This window comes from Pyrgilauda ruficollis, unplaced genomic scaffold (assembly GCF_017590135.1).
Source record: "Pyrgilauda ruficollis isolate IOZ18807 unplaced genomic scaffold, ASM1759013v1 scaffold8, whole genome shotgun sequence".
Lineage (NCBI taxonomy): Eukaryota > Metazoa > Chordata > Aves > Passeriformes > Passeridae > Pyrgilauda > Pyrgilauda ruficollis.
In genome coordinates, this window is record NW_024529932.1 from 3,701,562 (window position 1) to 3,717,802 (window position 16,241).

At 47.2% G+C, this 16,241-nt stretch overlaps 2 protein-coding genes and 1 non-coding gene across 3 annotated transcripts; all 3 read right to left on the minus strand.

Moving 5' to 3' along the window:
• Window positions 1–2,004: 2,004 nt before the first annotated feature.
• On the minus strand, window positions 2,005–5,669 carry RASL11A (RAS like family 11 member A). Its single transcript, XM_041487443.1, has 4 exons — window positions 3,054–5,669; window positions 2,889–2,945; window positions 2,732–2,811; window positions 2,005–2,533 (listed from the first exon to the last, which is right to left on the minus strand). The coding sequence occupies exons 1-4, from the start codon at window positions 3,172–3,174 to the stop codon at window positions 2,081–2,083; spliced, it is 711 nt and encodes a 236-aa protein (XP_041343377.1). The 5' UTR covers window positions 3,175–5,669; the 3' UTR covers window positions 2,005–2,080.
• A 2,141-nt stretch (window positions 5,670–7,810) lies between these two features.
• RPL21 (ribosomal protein L21) lies at window positions 7,811–12,629 on the minus strand. Its single transcript, XM_041487210.1, has 6 exons — window positions 12,481–12,629; window positions 11,093–11,171; window positions 10,475–10,536; window positions 9,362–9,474; window positions 8,550–8,700; window positions 7,811–7,941 (listed from the first exon to the last, which is right to left on the minus strand). The coding sequence occupies exons 2-6, from the start codon at window positions 11,157–11,159 to the stop codon at window positions 7,852–7,854; spliced, it is 483 nt and encodes a 160-aa protein (XP_041343144.1). The 5' UTR covers window positions 11,160–11,171; window positions 12,481–12,629; the 3' UTR covers window positions 7,811–7,851.
• LOC121364291 lies at window positions 9,170–9,302 on the minus strand. Its single transcript, XR_005956842.1, has one exon. It is a non-coding gene; the product is annotated as a small nucleolar RNA SNORA27 (small nucleolar RNA).
• Window positions 12,630–16,241: the final 3,612 nt, after the last annotated feature.

A 16,241-nucleotide genomic window follows, 5' to 3' on the forward strand; every position in this document is an offset into this window, starting at 1 on the left:
AGTGCCCACTGGTTCCTGCACAAACTCTTCCCCTGTACCAGAGTGGGGACCCAAACTCCTGCTTTGCCAGGGGCAGTGGGAGGCACCTAAGTCCATGTCTAATGTGATTTTTCACCTGGCCATTGAGGACCATGGTGAGATGCAACTTGCCCAATAACATTACCTGCCCCTTTAGCATATTTTGTACCATGTGTGCACTGAATATCTTTAGCAACTTGCTTGGTGAAACTCTGTACTGGATATATGAGTAGGAAATAATTTCCAAAGACAAAAGCTGCAGGTTAAAAAACAACTGAAACTACCAGAGTGGTATTTTCTCTTGGAAACAATTTGTTATCCTGGTTTCAAGATGGTGAAATGTTCCACAAATATCCCACTTGTGACTTTTCAATTCCTCTTCAAATTTCCCCATGGACACATGGTCCATGTGGTGAGTTCAAGTCTGCCAGGGACACGCTCATTCTCCCCAACCCCATCATCCTGCTTCCCTCAAGAGTTTTGGACCCAGCTTGCAGTCCCAGTTTCAGTCTGTTCCTGAAGGTCTGGGTATCAGCTCTCCTGTGCCCCTTTGGCAGGGCAGCACAGGGCCTTCAGGAAGGAGACACACAGGTGCCATGCCTGGACTGATGTTCACAGAGCCCCGGGTGGGGAATAGTGCTGCTGGCACCCCACACAGACCTCTGGTGCTGGCACCCCACACCCTGCTCAGGCTCACACAGACCTCTGGTGCTGGCACCCCACACCCTGCCCAGGCTCACACAGACCTCTGGTGCTTCTGCACAGAGCACGGTCTTTAACTCCCTCAGTCCCCCTCCCCTCAATTACCACCATCAGGAAGACTCAGATGCAGACAAAGAGTGAAGGTGGCCCAGGAAGCTTCAAGGCCCAGGGATCAGAAACAACAGGCACTGCAAGGCACAGCACCTACCTGCCTTTCCTAACACAAGGAAAGAAGGAAGTGGTCTTTTGACTTAATCTGTGATATTTTATAAAGTAAAACCTCACACAGGTTTTAATTTATAAAATACCAGCACAACCTGGAGTTGTGTTTGAGTGAGGACAGCGAGTTTCCCCTGTACAGATTAATCCACTTCCACAATTTCTACTCAGCATGGAGTAGTTTTATTTCTTACATACATAATTCAGAGGTATACTGGAAGGGCAAAACCTACATTCCATGCTCAGACATCCACCATACAGTTAATAAAACCCATTCTAGTATGGTTTAGAGTTTATGTGAAGTAAAAGTAAAATCTGACCTGTTTCCAATAGCTACAAAATTACTCTGGGGAAGATAAAGATGTGATTCCTTTTAAATGTAGCTATTTTCTGTCCAAGGAAAAAGTCCTACGCATCAGTCCTTCCTATCATACATCTCCAGAGAAAGCAACAACCCACCCACACACTCCTCTGCTGTGGATTGCTCAGCACTTTGTTCCACAGCAATCTGTAGGAGAAACTCAACCCTCCTGTTAAATGCTTGAGGCTCAAATGATTAATTCTGTAGAACAGATCTCTAAGGCACATCAGAAATTGGAGCTCATTCCTAACAGCCTATCAGCATTCAGGCTATTACAGGTGCAAGCAGAACGGCAGCTTTGAGGGACGAAGCAGTTCTGTTATAACCAGAATTCTTAAAGGCATTTTCATATTTAATAGAGCTTTTTTTTATCTCCTACAAAGTTTTCCACCAAGGGCTTTCCAAGCATTGTATAAAGGCAGGTAATGATTTACATCATTAACACTCCCATTTTACAAACAGGAAATTGAAGCTTCCAAAGAAAATCATGAGAGGCTGAATACAGAAAATCCCAATCCCCCCCAAAAAGAAAAGGAATCAAAGCCTCCTGCCAAAAGTCCCCTTTCCAGCTACCTTTATTTAGTTGATATTCAGCTTTTTTTTTACCTTTTTTTTTTCTTTAAAAATAACCCAACCAGTCAAATGAGAGAACAGCAAGGAAATTGCAAGCTTTGACATACTTACTTCTACACTGCTGGCATTAGTACACAAATAAAGATTTTTATTAACTAGTTTACAAAAATAAATTCTATTGAGTCCCAGAGGATGTCATTGGGAGGTTTACTTGACTTTGGAAGACAAAGCCTGCTTGAAACGTCTCTTTAGATCTTGCATGTTGGGAGATTTGGGCCGAGGGATGATGGACGACCGCCTCCTGTCCGTGCTACCGGCATGCTGTAGTTTGCTGACCTCCTTGCAAAGATACTGGAAGACATCACAGACACCTTGGGAGTCCTCACTGGTGGAGATTTCCAAGAACAGGCTGCCCAGTTCATCTGCCAGCTGTAGTCCCTCTTTTGCCTGTACTTGCCTGGCGTGGAGGAGGTCTGCTTTGTTCCCCACGATAATGATGGGAGTCCTGGCATCGGGGTGCAACTTGCGGATGTGCTGGTAGAGAGGCTGGACTGACTGGTAGCTGCTGTAGTCGGTGATGGAGTAGACCAGCAGGAAGCCCTCCGCCCACTTCACGCACCGGGACAGGGAGTCCAGCACCTGCACGCAGTCTTCCTGCACCTGCGGTACAACACAGAGCACACATTCGGCACTGATGCGGCACTGGGTCATGAAAGTATCACAGCACCATCAAGGGGTCCAAAGGGAAGCCTGAGCTCTGTCTCAGGAGAAGAAGTCTGGGCATGCAGGAAATTTGGGCTCAAGATCTGACCCTTTGGGTAGCAGACGACAACCGATTGATCCAAAATATCTCCGTACCTGAATGCATCCCGGCGTGTCTTGGATCTCTACGGCAACGTGGTCCCCGTCGAGATGGACCAGCCGGGAGTAGAGGTTTCCTGGGGAGCAGAGAGCCGTGAGCCGCCGGCCGCGGGGCAGCGCCGCGCCCGCCCCGCCGCGCCTCGCCTCGCCTCACCTGTGTTGGGCTCGTAGTCACCGATGAAGCGCTTGGTCAGGAACCGCACGATCATGGCTGAAACACAGAGCGCCGCGTTAGGCGGGACGGACGGACGGGCAAAGGAAGAGGATGGGCAGGGGAAGAGGACGGGCAGGGGAAGAGGACGGGCAGCCCCGCACTCACCGCTCTTGCCGACGCCGCGGGCACCCAGCACGGCCAGGCGGACCTGGGCGCCGGGCGGCCCCGGGGGGCACTCGGCGATGGGCGCCAGCAGGAAGGGCTGGGACATGCCCGGCAGGCGCATGGGAGAGGCGGCTCGGCAGCCAGACGGCTCGCACGGCTCCGCTCGGCTCGGCCCGGCCGGCAGCGCCCGGAGCGCACGGCCCCGGCGGCTTTTAAAGGCCCCGGCGGCGGCACCGCCCGTGGGGCCGCCCCGCTGCCGCGGCACCGCCCCGCAGCCCTCCCGCCCGACTCGCCCACCCGGGCTGTAGCCCTTCCCCTTTCTTCCACCCTCCCCGCTCCCAGACGTGGGGTGGCCCCGCGGGCACAGGCACCAGGGGTCTGGCGGACTGCCTGGGCAGGCCGTGCAACCTGCGTCCCACGGTAGGGGCAAGCGCCCTGCTGAGCATCCCCCTGCCCCAGGAAGACGGACAAATGCGCCACCCTCCCTGCAGTGAGGGACTCCGGTCTTGAAAGAAAGGAAATTATTATTTTATCTCAGATTATTTTGTTTCCACACCCAAACATATCCCTCTACAGCCAGTGTTGAAAACTCAGCTTGTGGATCAAACAACAGCCAGCCCCGAAACCTAAGCGGTCTTGATTGGGCCCTCTGGGCTCTTGAAGTAGAAAAGTTTTGGAGAATGGTGCTCCACCACGGGCTGCCCTTAAATGAGCCTCAGACATGCAAGCAGCTGTGCAGATGTTTCAGTCTCCACAAAACAATGCCCTAGCTCCTGCTTCTGCTCTGTGCTGCCTTGCAACTGTGTAAGTGCTTAAAAGAGAAATAATCCATTCAGAGGCTGCTTTCATTTTTATCAGGGAGATAGCACATGCCAGCAGGATACAACATGGAAAAGGATGGTACTCAAATGGACTAATCTCATGGCACAGAGAGATGAGAGCTGCTGGGCCCCAGCTCAGGTTGATGCTTAGACAGCCCAGCTGGCCCTGGATGCTCACACAGGGTTAGGACAATGCTAATTAACATCAGTTAATGTAGTACCTGCAGAAAAGCATGGTGGAAGAAGCACTGTTGATTGTGCTACTCTAGTGCCCAAGAACCCCTATGGATTTCTTTTAACTTCCAAAAGCTATTGCCGCTAAAATTTCTACTTTATTCCCCATCATGTCAGCAAGCTCTTTTCTTTTGGGAAAGAAAATTTCTCCTGTATCACTAAAAGCTTTTGGTTTCCAGAGGTTCTGCTATTGTCACCTGCTCCTATTGTCAGGGGATCGCTTGTCTTTGGCCTCACTCACAGCAGCTATTTTTATACACTTCTTTACAAAAGAGCTATCAGAGTAATTCAGTGTGCCTCTGAAAGAATGCTACTGAAACAAGTCCATTCCAGGCAGATGATTCCCAGGTGCTGAGCTGTGAAAGCAGGATTAAACAACTGTCCTTCTCAGACCTTGAGGAGCTCTCTTTCTGGTTAGCTGTATGACTCGAGCTGCCTTGCCTGCTGCTGGGAGCACCCCCAAAGGGCAAATGGGGGTGGTCAAGCAGAGATAACATTGCCCAAGCCCAGGCAGGAACCCTGTGAAGGAATTACTGTCCAGTGTGATGGACTATGTCTCCATCAACACCTACCCAGGTGCAACAGGAGCAGCTCAGTAAATTGAAGCAGTTGGGGCCCAGATTAGCTGTCCCCATGCTGCAGACTAAACATCCCTGGGATGTGTGGGGCTCCAGGCTATTCCAAGAGGCCTTTCTCTGCTCTGCAGGCCCCACTTGGGAGTGCCAGGCTATACTTTTTCAACCATCCTCTGTGAATGGCCCATCTATCCCTAAGGCCCATCACTATGCCCTTTCCCTCAGCAACACTGCTCAGTGCCAGTTATCCCATACTGCTGCCTGACACCTCTCCCTGTTCCAAGCTGCGTCAACGTTCAACAGCAGTACTTTTGGCTTGTTCCTGTGATGGTGGCATGGAGGACATCCTGAGAACATCTGGAGCTTCTTTTTTTTTATTTTTCTGGGTTCCTAAGCTGTATGGGTGCTGGTGGGAGCAATGTTCCCACCCCGTGCAGCCTCTGTACTGACAATGGGTCCTTCCTCCCCCTTCCCAGTCCTGCCTTTTCACTGACCTTCCCTGCCTAACACTGCTTACACAGTGCTCAGGAAACCTCAAATCCTGGTGTTGCCAACAGGCTATAAAAGGTGAAGCTGACAGCTCAGAAGACATCTTCCTTGCTGCTTCTAGGAGACAACAGGAGATTTTGCCAGGGCTTTTGGCAAGGAATAAGCAGTAAAGGTTCGTGGCTGTAAAGGAGCCTCAGAACAGGACTGCAGAGAACTGGTTACAGCTTACGGGTTTAGTGTGTAAAACCCTTCCAGGGCAAGTGGAAACTGGTGACCCCAAACCCTGTAAGGAACGTGCTTCATGTTTCAACTCAGGACTGGAGATGTCCCGACAGGCAGTTCTTCAGCTTTTCCTAATTCACAGATCTCCCTCTTTCGTCAGGATTGTGCAAAAACAGGGCAGCCGAACACACAGGAAGCAAACTTCAGCAGCCAAGATCAGGAACTGAGATCTGTTAAGTGTCTGGGCTGTTTCTACAAACTTCAGATGAGCACGAAAATCCCCACTGCACTGAGTGCAACAAACAGACAGGTTACACCTTAGTTTATTTGTCCTGTTTCCAAATACTAAAAACCAACAACAAAAAAAAGGTTATGTTCTCCCTGTACAAACCCAGCTTCATTTTCAGTCATTTCTGGGAATCCTGACCAAGGAAAGCCTTCCCAGCCTCTCCTCCCAGCCCACACAGGGCTTTCAAATATGCATTTACAACCAACTACCTTTGGCATAGTGACCTTAAAAACAATTTTTCTAAATAAATTGGAAAGTGTTGCAACGCAGTGTCTCTAGGAGCACAGATGTCAAACAAGACCACTGCAATGCTGTCCAGTCTTACTATTCCAAACTGCTCTAAGTTCAAAAGTGTAGAACTATGCCCCACTTACGATGTTAATCATTTCATCATGCTGCTACAGCTAATCCGCCGTGATTTTGACAAATGAGTACTAACCAAATACAGAACCAAAATAGCTTAGACATGCATGCATGAGAAGCAAATTTAAAATGCCATCACCCATTTGTATCCAATAGCCTCCCACTTAGTTCCTACAAAGCCTAGTGGAAAATGATGCTTATCTTGTAAGGCAAATACCAATTTTAAATGGCTGTGGAAAGTGACAAGCCAAAGAGGTTGATAAAGCACACAAATCCTGCTGCTCCAAGAAAAGCCCCTTGACCATAAAAGCCAAGTGCATACAGTGCACCAGTGAGGGCTTCAGGATACGGTGGAGCACTCAATCCACTATCCCTAAGGATAGTCCAACACCTCCAATGTGTGTCAGAATACAGCTCTATGTCATGGAGCAGCCTGCTAAGGGGCAAGTTCCTCCAAGTCACTTCCAAAGTCCTTCCACCTATACAGCCTGCTGCATCTTCTCAGATGGGAGCTTGGAGAACTTCAAACATAATCTGCCCACTGGAACTTGCAAACTCCAGCCCATCCAATCTAAAGCCCATCACCCTTAAATATACCAGCCCAAGCCAGACTCTGAATTCAAGGTCCAAAACCTACATTCCATGAGAATGGGAACAAATTGAGAGTTAGGTAAAAGCAAACCTCATCATCTCTGTGTTCCTTACTCCCACACTTACACGCTGCCCTGCAATTCACTGTTCAGTAGCTCTCAACAGTGAACACCTACAAACAGCTTGAGGTCACTTGCTTCTCTAGTACTTCTCTCTCTCCACGTAGACATTGGTTTTACATCACTTACTGAAGATAGCTGAGCAATGCCTGACATGACACTTCAAGGTAAACTATTATTTACCTGTAACTACAAAACAATTAAGCCTGAGACTGTGCTTCCAAGGCTGACCAAGCAGGTTTCCTACAGCAGTCTCTAGCAAGTTTCACCCTATTTCAAGCAAAGCTCGCTAAACCAGCACTGGTTAGTAAACAGTCAGCTGAAGATCTTCTTCCATTTAAGAACTGCACAGGTAGCACTGGGCTTTTGTGAGACATCAGTAAATCTGGGATGAGAGGGATTCACTGCAGCATTCAACAGGCATGCAATAAACATATGAAATACAAGTGTTTAGTAGCTATGCCAGCCAATTAAAGTGTTAAAAATCAAAATAAAGGCTGGCAGTTTTGGAATGAAACCCTTCTTTCTAAACTACTACGATTTTCTAAGAATGCTTAATGGCACGGGGATGCTGTAAACACTATTTTGCAGGTTACACTGGTGGAAAACCAAAATTTGCTTCCAGACATTTCCCTAGACATTGTTTTCAAAAATGGTTTCAACAATTCCTCAGTATTCATGACGTCCCTTAGCCAAAACCTTGCATCAACCTTGAAACATCTCTTTTCCTACAAAAAAAAAAAAAAATCAAGCCTTCAAGTGGCACTGGGCAATTCTTGATACGAGTTCTTAGTCTGTTGGTGAAATATTCCATGTCCCCTTGTAACAGCTCATGATCATTACTAAGCACTAGCAAATTTCAGTGCTCCCTGCATTTATCATCTATATAAATGACGGGACTCGTCAGCAAAAGCTGCAGATGATTTAAATGACTAAGCATCATGGTAAATGCAAGCTAAATAAATAAACTTCAATAAAAGAAGGTCTCTAAAGCATCTGTTCAAACAAAAAAGCCCCAAACCCAACTAAATGAATCAGCCACAATCACATACACTTGTCCAAAACCATATCTTTAGTTTATTTTTTAAACATACATTATGCCATGAATTCATAAGGAATTGGCTCCAGCAGCTCTGGATCCTTGCCATTAGTTCTCACAAAGTGTGCTTCTCTTGGTGGAGCAGGCTATAAACAGAAAAATAAAAAATGAAAACTCATGACATTACAGCTCAAAAACATCTTTTCAGAAAATAACATTTTGTCAACCATTTTGTGCCTTATTATGTAAACATTACAGCAATTTTACCATTCCTAGTCTCATAAATTTGATTCAAGGAGTAGCAGTAAGAAAATGATCTGCCAGAAAGTGTGCCTGACTTGCTTCTGAATTAAAAAACCTATGCTTTACTCTCTGCAGCTCACCAACCCAAAGAACATGGAGTGATGTATCCTGCAGCTCCAGAAGCAACAGCCATTACCTCTTCTCTGAAGTTTGGTTATTAATTCTTTCCTACAAGGGTTACAATAGAACCTGTTGCAACTAAAAATTCAACTAAACCAAAGAATCTACTGACCCTAAAACCATCCAGAGCTGCTGCTGCAGGGAAGCAACAACACAGGAAGCACCCAAGCCTTTGTTCAGGGCTACAACTACAATTTTCACCTGGCACAGAGCAGCTCTGCTCAGGCACCAAACATCCCAGACAGCCCAAATGCACACACTGCATGAGGCCACTACCCCAAGAATTAAGTCATCTCCTGCTCAAGGACTGTGACCTCAACAGAAACATTACCTGACGTTTCAGTTGAACCCAAATGCCTTTTTCTTTCGCTTCCTTTTTCTTCCTTTCGTTTTCCTTCACACGCTGCAGAAAGCTGTCTCTGCTCTTGGAATGTTTAATATGCTCTATACGCACATTAATTCTCTTGGCCAGAATCTTGCCCCTAAGGAAGGCAGTCAGTTTTTAATCTTCACTTGAAAAAGGTCACATTAAATCAAGACTTACAGAACTAACTCCATAAGCTCAATTACAAGTCATTTTTCTTTAAAGGGCAATACCTCAAAACACAGCTGCAGAGGCACATCAGATATAACTTACATATAACTAGAAGATTATTACTATTATTATATAACAATGTGATATACAACAATGTGCTGACAATTTCAAATTAAAATTGTGGAGAATATGTAATTTTAGCCTCTTAGCATACAAACAAGAAGTTTTATTACCAATGCACAGCAGTCAAGCTCCTGGAACCAAAAAAAACCCAACTTGTCTTTTTTTGACTAAAGAGTACAAAATTCAGCTGGATACACCTACATACTAGTACTTTAAAAGGGCATCAATACCAGCACACTGGCTGAAAAGCCCTGCCAGGTAATGTGACTTTAGGCGCTGGTAAGAGAAACAAAACATGTTTCCTCTGACAGGATCCAAGTCAAATGAGCACCATTTGCTTGGGTTATAAAAAGGAAATACACTTTACCCACCTTGAATGACCAATCAAGACAAGAACTGTCTAACTGGTAAAGTGAAAGGAGGGTGCAATTACAGTTCAACTTTCTCAAATATCAAGTTTCAATACACACGATTTCATTACTTACTTAACCTGCTTGTTAACAATAATGCCCACGGCGTGCTGAGTAACATTATACACCCTTCCAGTCTTGCCATGGTAACACTTGTGGGGCATGCCTTTCTGAACAGTACCCATACCCTGTTAAGAAGCAAAAAGAAAAGGAAAAAAAAAGGTGTGGGGGGGGAAGTAGCATCAATGATTTTTCTCTCGGAAGTAATTTAAAGTATACATTTCAAATTATTTGAGATTTATTATAAAATATTCCCATTTTGTCTTAAAGTTGGAATTTATAACCAAGCATTCTGCATCTGAAGACTACCAAATTTTGCTATGTCAGCTCTGGTAGCTTTCAGTGTCGGTGAAATGACAGATCACTTTGCTCACAGGAAGAGCAAGCAATCACAAGAGACATTCATCATCAAGCCCCAGTGCGTGAGGAAGTGTCAATTCTGAACAATATGTTCTCCAAGTCAAACAACAAAATAGCAAATTAAACACCACCTTCCGTGTGACTGCTACAGGAACGTGGCATTCCAAATGAAACCAAAGGATTCAACCAAGTAGGAATCCTTGGTTAAAGGCTTTCACATTCACTTCAACTCAGCTGTGAAAGTACAGCTGACTTCAGAAGGCAAGTTCTAAAATATACCAAGTGGCAGGAAATGCTGCTTTACTTTTCCTCCCTTTATTAATATATATGATGCATCCTCACATTTATTTCTTGACTTCTAGTTTTAGTATAGCTTTGCCATCACCTAACTATGAACTGCCCCACCACAAATCATGGCTCATAACAGGGTGTCTGCTAAGTGACAGCTGGGGCTCCTAGGAAAGTTGTGCCAGCAGCCAACTCAAACACTGGCTATGGCATATTTCACCCAGTTTTTTCAGCTGAACACACCATAACAAAGCACACCCAAATTACACGAATCTACAAAACCCCACATACACCAGCATATGACACTGAAGTGCTACTACTGGTCCGGCAGCACTGTCATTCCATTGCTCCCTAAGTGAGCAGCGGGCACTCATGCTGACACACGTGACCCAAGCAACAAGAGAGTGCACCCCAAGGAGCTGGAGACCACACAGGACCACACTGCCCCAGCTTTTAGTCAAACGGCACTGCAGAAAGTACCTTGATGTCAACTATGTCACCCTTCTTGTAGATCCGCATATAGGTAGCCAGAGGGACCACTCCTGTTAAGAGATACAAATTTGGATACTTAGGAAGCCCAAAATTTCACACACATAAAAAAGGATGGGGGACAGAGATCATGCATTTGATAAAATTTCCCTAAATACCTCAAAAATCAAATCACGATTTTTTAAAGCAGTAATTACACGTCACATCCTTCAAATTTTTTAAATACCCAGCTAAAGAAAAATTAGATTTGTGTTCCTAATGCCGAAATTGAAGAGACATTAAACTATTTAGTTTATCAATATAAATCCAACTGATTATTGACCAGAGGAAAAAACCTCTATGTTTTAAGCAACTGCTGAAATACTTTCCTCACCTTAAAATTAATTTCAAGCACTGACAGAATTAGCACTGTGGCTACTGTCAAGCAACCAGAATACCAATGCATCTGCAGTAAGGGCTCAGAGCTCTGCGTGCAGTTCTACAGCTTTTAGCCCAAGTTGTCAGAAACCCTTTGGCACAGGCCCTTGTCTCACAGTCCATCCCCAGGGACTGCAGCTGTCCATCAGGTCAGTAAGTGGATGCAGTGCTGGCACTGTAAGGGACACTCACCATGCTTGCGGAAGGGCCTGGAGAACATGTAACGCGTCCCCCTCCTCTTTCCCTTTGTGTTCGTCATTTTGGCTGATTACTGCAAAAAATGAAGGCAAATTATTCAGAACGACTAGTTCACTCACCACAAAGTTGATGGAATTTTCAGGTATTTCAGATTAATGGAGTCTTTCAGCCTTTCAGAATGACACTGCTTCAATCCAAGCAATGGGATTCACTTAGGCATCCAGAGAAATCAGAGCTTATAGGACCACAGCTTAACTCAGAGTGGATGCCAGCAAGGTACTCAGTTTAACTCCTGCTTACAGCAAGGTCTACTGAGATCAAACCAAGCTACTCAAGTGAACTTTCTCCAGTCAAGGATCAAAGGATCTTCAAGGATCAAAGAATATTCAGTATTAGAAGGGACCCACAAGGCACTGTGGAGAACACCTAAAGAGTCACAGCATGTACCTGAGAGCATTGGTCAGAAGATTATTGAACTCTCTAGGGCTGATGCTGTGACCAGCCCATTCCAGTGCCCAACCACCCTCGGGGTGAAGAACCCTGATACCCAAAATAAAACCTCCCCTGACACATCTTCATGCCATTTCCTCGGGTCCTGTCTCTGGTCACCACAAAGATCAGTGCCTGCCCCTCCACTTCCACTCATGCAGAAGCTGGAGCGATGAGCTATTCCCAGAGACCTCAGCTGCTACTTGTATTACTTTCCCTCAAGACCTTACTGCACAGCCTTCCCGGGGAGCATATTTACAGGGCTGGCTGTTGCCACTAACATTATTCCCCTTACATCCAGTATTCTGACTTCAGCTGGTTGTTTCATGCTCCTTCCACACGCCCTTGCCAACCACCAGGATACATCCTTAAGCTGTGAGATGTACGTCGACAACACCTCTGCCCCATTCCCTAAGCCTCTCCTTACAAGGCATCCATAAGGCACGATCTCCACCACAACATTTGTAAGCCACTATTACGTCTGACACAAGGCTCACACGCTCCGCAGGCCTACGCGGCCATGCCGGCGGTGTCGGCCCTGAGGAGCCACCCCTGTGCCGCCTTCCCTGCCCCGACATCCCGCGGGGTGACCGGGCCCGCCGCCCCGTGCTGCAGCGCTGCTGCTCCGCACCTGCGCCCGCCGCGGGCCTCGGCGGCCCCTTCCTCCCTCAGCACCCCCGCAATCCGCCCGGCACGGCCACCCGCAACCCGCGGCCTCCTCGCTCCCCCACTCCCCGCCCCAGGAAGGCCGTGGTACTCCCATCAGAGCCGGCGGCTCCCCGCCCGCCCCTGCCAGCAGCAGAACCCCTCCGGCCGCGTTCCCACCCCCATCTCCCCGTCCCCCCGTGTCCCCAGCGCGTCCCCCGGAGCGGCGGAGGGGCGCGGGCGCTCACCGTGCGTGCGCACAAAATGGCGCCCCGGCTCCAAAGGAAGGGGGCGGCGCCGCGCCCGCCCTTAACAGCGGGGCCTTGGCGGGGCTGCCCGCGCCGCGCCTGACGGGAAGGGGATGGTCTGGGGGGCAGCGACCCCCGGGATGCTGATCCCGAAAAACAGCAGCGGCACAAGGCTGGCCCCGCGGCTAAAGCGGGGACAAACGCCGGGAGTTTCAGGGCTGTGCGTGTGTTTTCATGGCAACGGGCAGAAAGAGATGCACCGGAAGTTCCAGCTGAACGTGAGGAAGAGCTTGTTTCCTGTGCAGCGACAGCGCACTGGAACAGATTGCCCGGAGTGCTTGTGGAGCCTCCCTCACTGGAGCTGTTCAAGAGGGGTCTGGACGCAATCCTGCGCCATGTGCTGTGGCACGGCCCTGCTTGAGCCGGGGGTTTGGAGCAGGTGACCCACGGCGCTCGCTTCCCGCCTGACGCACCCTGTGGCTCTGAGATGGGGGCGGGAGAGGTTTGGCAGCGGGAATGTCGGGGAGCGGGGAAGACGAGCGAGGTGTCTGTCAGCGATCCCGAGGAGCGAGTCCTGCGGTGAGCAGCTGGCCCGCCATCCATAAGGAATCAAGTTTGGAAATGTAAGACATAAGCAGCCAGCAGGGTGTTTTACGACATGAAAATAGTACGGCAACGTTCAAATTGGCGGCGGTGAGAGCCTGCCGGCGCTGCGCTGTGTCCGTCACTGTGGCTGCCCGAGCGGAGATCCCCGATTCCCGGGCAGGGAAGCGGGGTGGGAGAAGCATCCCAACAACCAGAGGCGAAGAGGCTGCGCAGCTCTGCGTTTTCTTAGTATTGTAATGAGGCTTTTCGTTTTATGACGCCATAATCTCTAATTTGTGTGGCAGAGGTTTCCACCAGATAAATAAAGCCCGGATTCTCCACCAAGAGCCCTTACAGTGGCACAGGCTGTATCGGCTCCCAGAGCGAAGGGAGTGGTGAGCAGGTTCCCGAGCTGGCAGAGGGACTCGCTGGGTTTGTGCAGCTCCGGGATCGGTGTCGGAGCAGGCAGGAATCACCACGGGAAGCTGATTGCAGGGAGCAAGAGAGGGCCTGCTTCCCCTAAGCTGGACATGCAGGGGCGGTTCAAAACTTGTCTCAGCGAGGAGTTGCCCTACTGCAGGAATTTTTGTTTTGAATGAACGAAGCACTTATGTAATTTAGGGGAGGAATGATTACTTAAAGTGGGGTATAAAAACCTTCTTGATCCTCTGACTAACTTCACGGTTCTACTAATGTTGTCTTGCAAAACTCGAGCCCTTTCAATCATCACTTTAAAGCAAGTTTAATATTTATGGATCGCAAGAATGGATGTGGAGGATTAAATTCACTATCAAGTTCTGCTTGCAGATCTGCCTGGCAGGACGTGTTCTGACAGACAGGCCCTGTCTCCACATGAAACCTTTTGGAGTAAAGTGTCATATTTAGAAAAACGTGTCTGTACTCCATCCCTTCACCATGAAAAATCTAGAATTTACAGCACATATCTATGCAGAGAAAAATCTGTATAATTTAATATGCATTCAGCCTAGGTACCGTGAAACTTTTCCAAGCATGAGGATCGTTACAAGCGTGAACAGCTCTTCAGTGAGAAAGTGCACTGGCAACAGATTTCAGAGAGGATATCAAGCAAAGTAAAGACAGGAAGCCAAATCCTAAAAGGCATTATTGGGTTAAGGAAGCTAGGCATTTGCAGTGAGTGAGCTGAATGCTTTAATCTCAGCAGTGATTTACATGGAGGACATATCTCCACATCCGCCTGGAAGGAACAGGGAAGAAACACCACGTGTTAAAACCCATGTCCACAAACAGAACACATATGGAAACACGTGTGGAAAGTGTCATTCATAAGGGAGTGGTAACTGGGAACTTACTTGAACTCTGCTCTGTTTGTGGCCAAGTAACACATTCAGAATTTGCTACATATTTTTTCCTGAATAAATTGCATGATTCAAATTTCTGTAATGTTTTTTATTCATAAATTTACCTTGATTAGGACATTCCCAGGATCCTTCTTTAGCTCCACATTTCAAAGAAACAATCATGTTTCACAGTTTGTCTCCATTGAATCATTCCCTAGGCATGCTGAGTCTGATCCAGAAATCCATCCTATCTACCAACGTTTGATGCATGGTTTCCCAAAACTGAGACCTGATGAGCAGTTAAAGGCTGTACGTGTTGCTGACAAAAAGATTTCTTAATAATGGCTGTCTGCAGCAGATAAAGGTGCACAATTTGTGGGGTGGGTTCTGGTCTGGAAGCTGGAGCTAGCAGTCAAGCAGATGTGGGGGAGACCTGCAGCTCTGCATTCCAGACTGCGTGTGCTCCCCTTACTGCCCTGCCCTGCCCTCTCAAACACCCTTCTTGAACTGCTTTTCCCTGATCAAACCACAGGCTGTAGGATGCAGACTCCAATTTCTCCTGGGCTGTAGGCAAGCTGGTTCTGCTCCAGATACACCAGGTACTCAAGATGGGTGAACACAAGTAGCAATCCACAGCTTAACACAAAGATCCAAAACACCGGGAAGGTCCCAAACAGGTGCTCCACCCACTGGCGTACTCCGAAAATCTTTCTACACCCTGGTAAACTGTTTCCCTCCCACTTTGCCTGGTGTGGAAGTAGAGCAAGACCGGGAAAACAGCTTCAGTGGGAGCCAATTCAGAAGTTGCTGGGGAAGGGAGCTTGAAAGGGAGGGCTCATTAGAAATCAGAGGAGTGAAGAGTAGATAAACATCACTTTGTTTTTTTCAGAGTGGAAAGTACCATGCCAAGCCCCAACCATTTTCAGTCCCCAAGCTCCCACAGTCAGGATCCTGGTGTTTTCTCTGCAAGAGCCCTATTTTCTTCTGACATTTCTCTGCAGCATCTGTGTGGATGATGGCTCTCTGTAAAGAATAAATGTGCTGTGATGATTCTGCACATGGGGTTGCCAGGAATCCTTCACTGAAACTTTAATGCACAGTGGGATCTGGCTTGCTCCTCTGCTTAGCGGACCAAGTGATACACACAGAGATCCTGAGTGTGACATTCCGTTTGTGTTAGGTAATTCAGCAGGTGTGTGGATGGAATTTAAATTAATGAGAGTTTGTTTGTAAAGGGCTTTGATGTGAAAAATGAAAAATATTCCCCTTCACGAGGATGTAGGTTTCCTGTGTCTCACAAAATGCATTCATTACATGAAAAGAGGAAAAAGATAGCTGATTAGGACTGAAGTAAAATTTTAACAGAAATAACTGAGAATAAGTGTTAAAGAGGATTAAAATCTGCAGTTCTTTTTGTGATAATGTTGCAAAACCAAGATCATAAATTGAAAATCAAGATTGTGAAGTTAACTGGTTACCCCATCCACAGAATTGCAGCATCTGTACTCTGCTTTTGATTGAGAAGTTACTGACCAAAGTAATCTGTCACCTCCTCAGCTGACCCAGTTATTCCCTTGTTCACTCTTTCCAAAAGAATCATGTTACATGGCATCTGAGTCATGCTTCTGTCCCCTTTTGTGGTCTCTTCAGCTCCCCCATGATTCTAACCCTAGGAACCAACCTTTTTATTTCTGTAGTTAGTTCTTCTCTTTATCCACAAAACCCCTTCTGTAAATGCAAGCTTGATTGGCAGTTAAAATCAATCACATTAGTGTCTAATCAACCAACCTCCTTCCAAAAATGACAGTGCAGACAAACTTCTTCAAAGGACTCACTGTGGAATTGCAGAAGTGCCAG

Excerpts from the sequence above, each read along its gene's own strand:
- RASL11A (XM_041487443.1), bottom strand. The coding sequence starts at position 3,174 with ATGCGCCTGCCGGGCATGTCCCAGCCCTTCCTGCTGGCGCCCATCGCC. Across the intron at positions 2,946-3,053 it reads CCGCGGCGTCGGCAAGAGCG|CCATGATCGTGCGGTTCCTG; the intron begins GTGAGTGCGGGG and ends TCTGTGTTTCAG. Across the intron at positions 2,812-2,888 it reads TGACTACGAGCCCAACACAG|GAAACCTCTACTCCCGGCTG; the intron begins GTGAGGCGAGGC and ends TCTGCTCCCCAG.
- RPL21 (XM_041487210.1), bottom strand. The coding sequence starts at position 11,159 with ATGACGAACACAAAGGGAAAGAGGAGGGGGACGCGTTACATGTTCTCC. Across the intron at positions 9,475-10,474 it reads GTGACATAGTTGACATCAAG|GGTATGGGTACTGTTCAGAA; the intron begins GTACTTTCTGCA and ends GCTTCTTAACAG. Across the intron at positions 8,701-9,361 it reads ATTGTTAACAAGCAGGTTAA|GGGCAAGATTCTGGCCAAGA; the intron begins GTAAGTAATGAA and ends TGCCTTCCTTAG.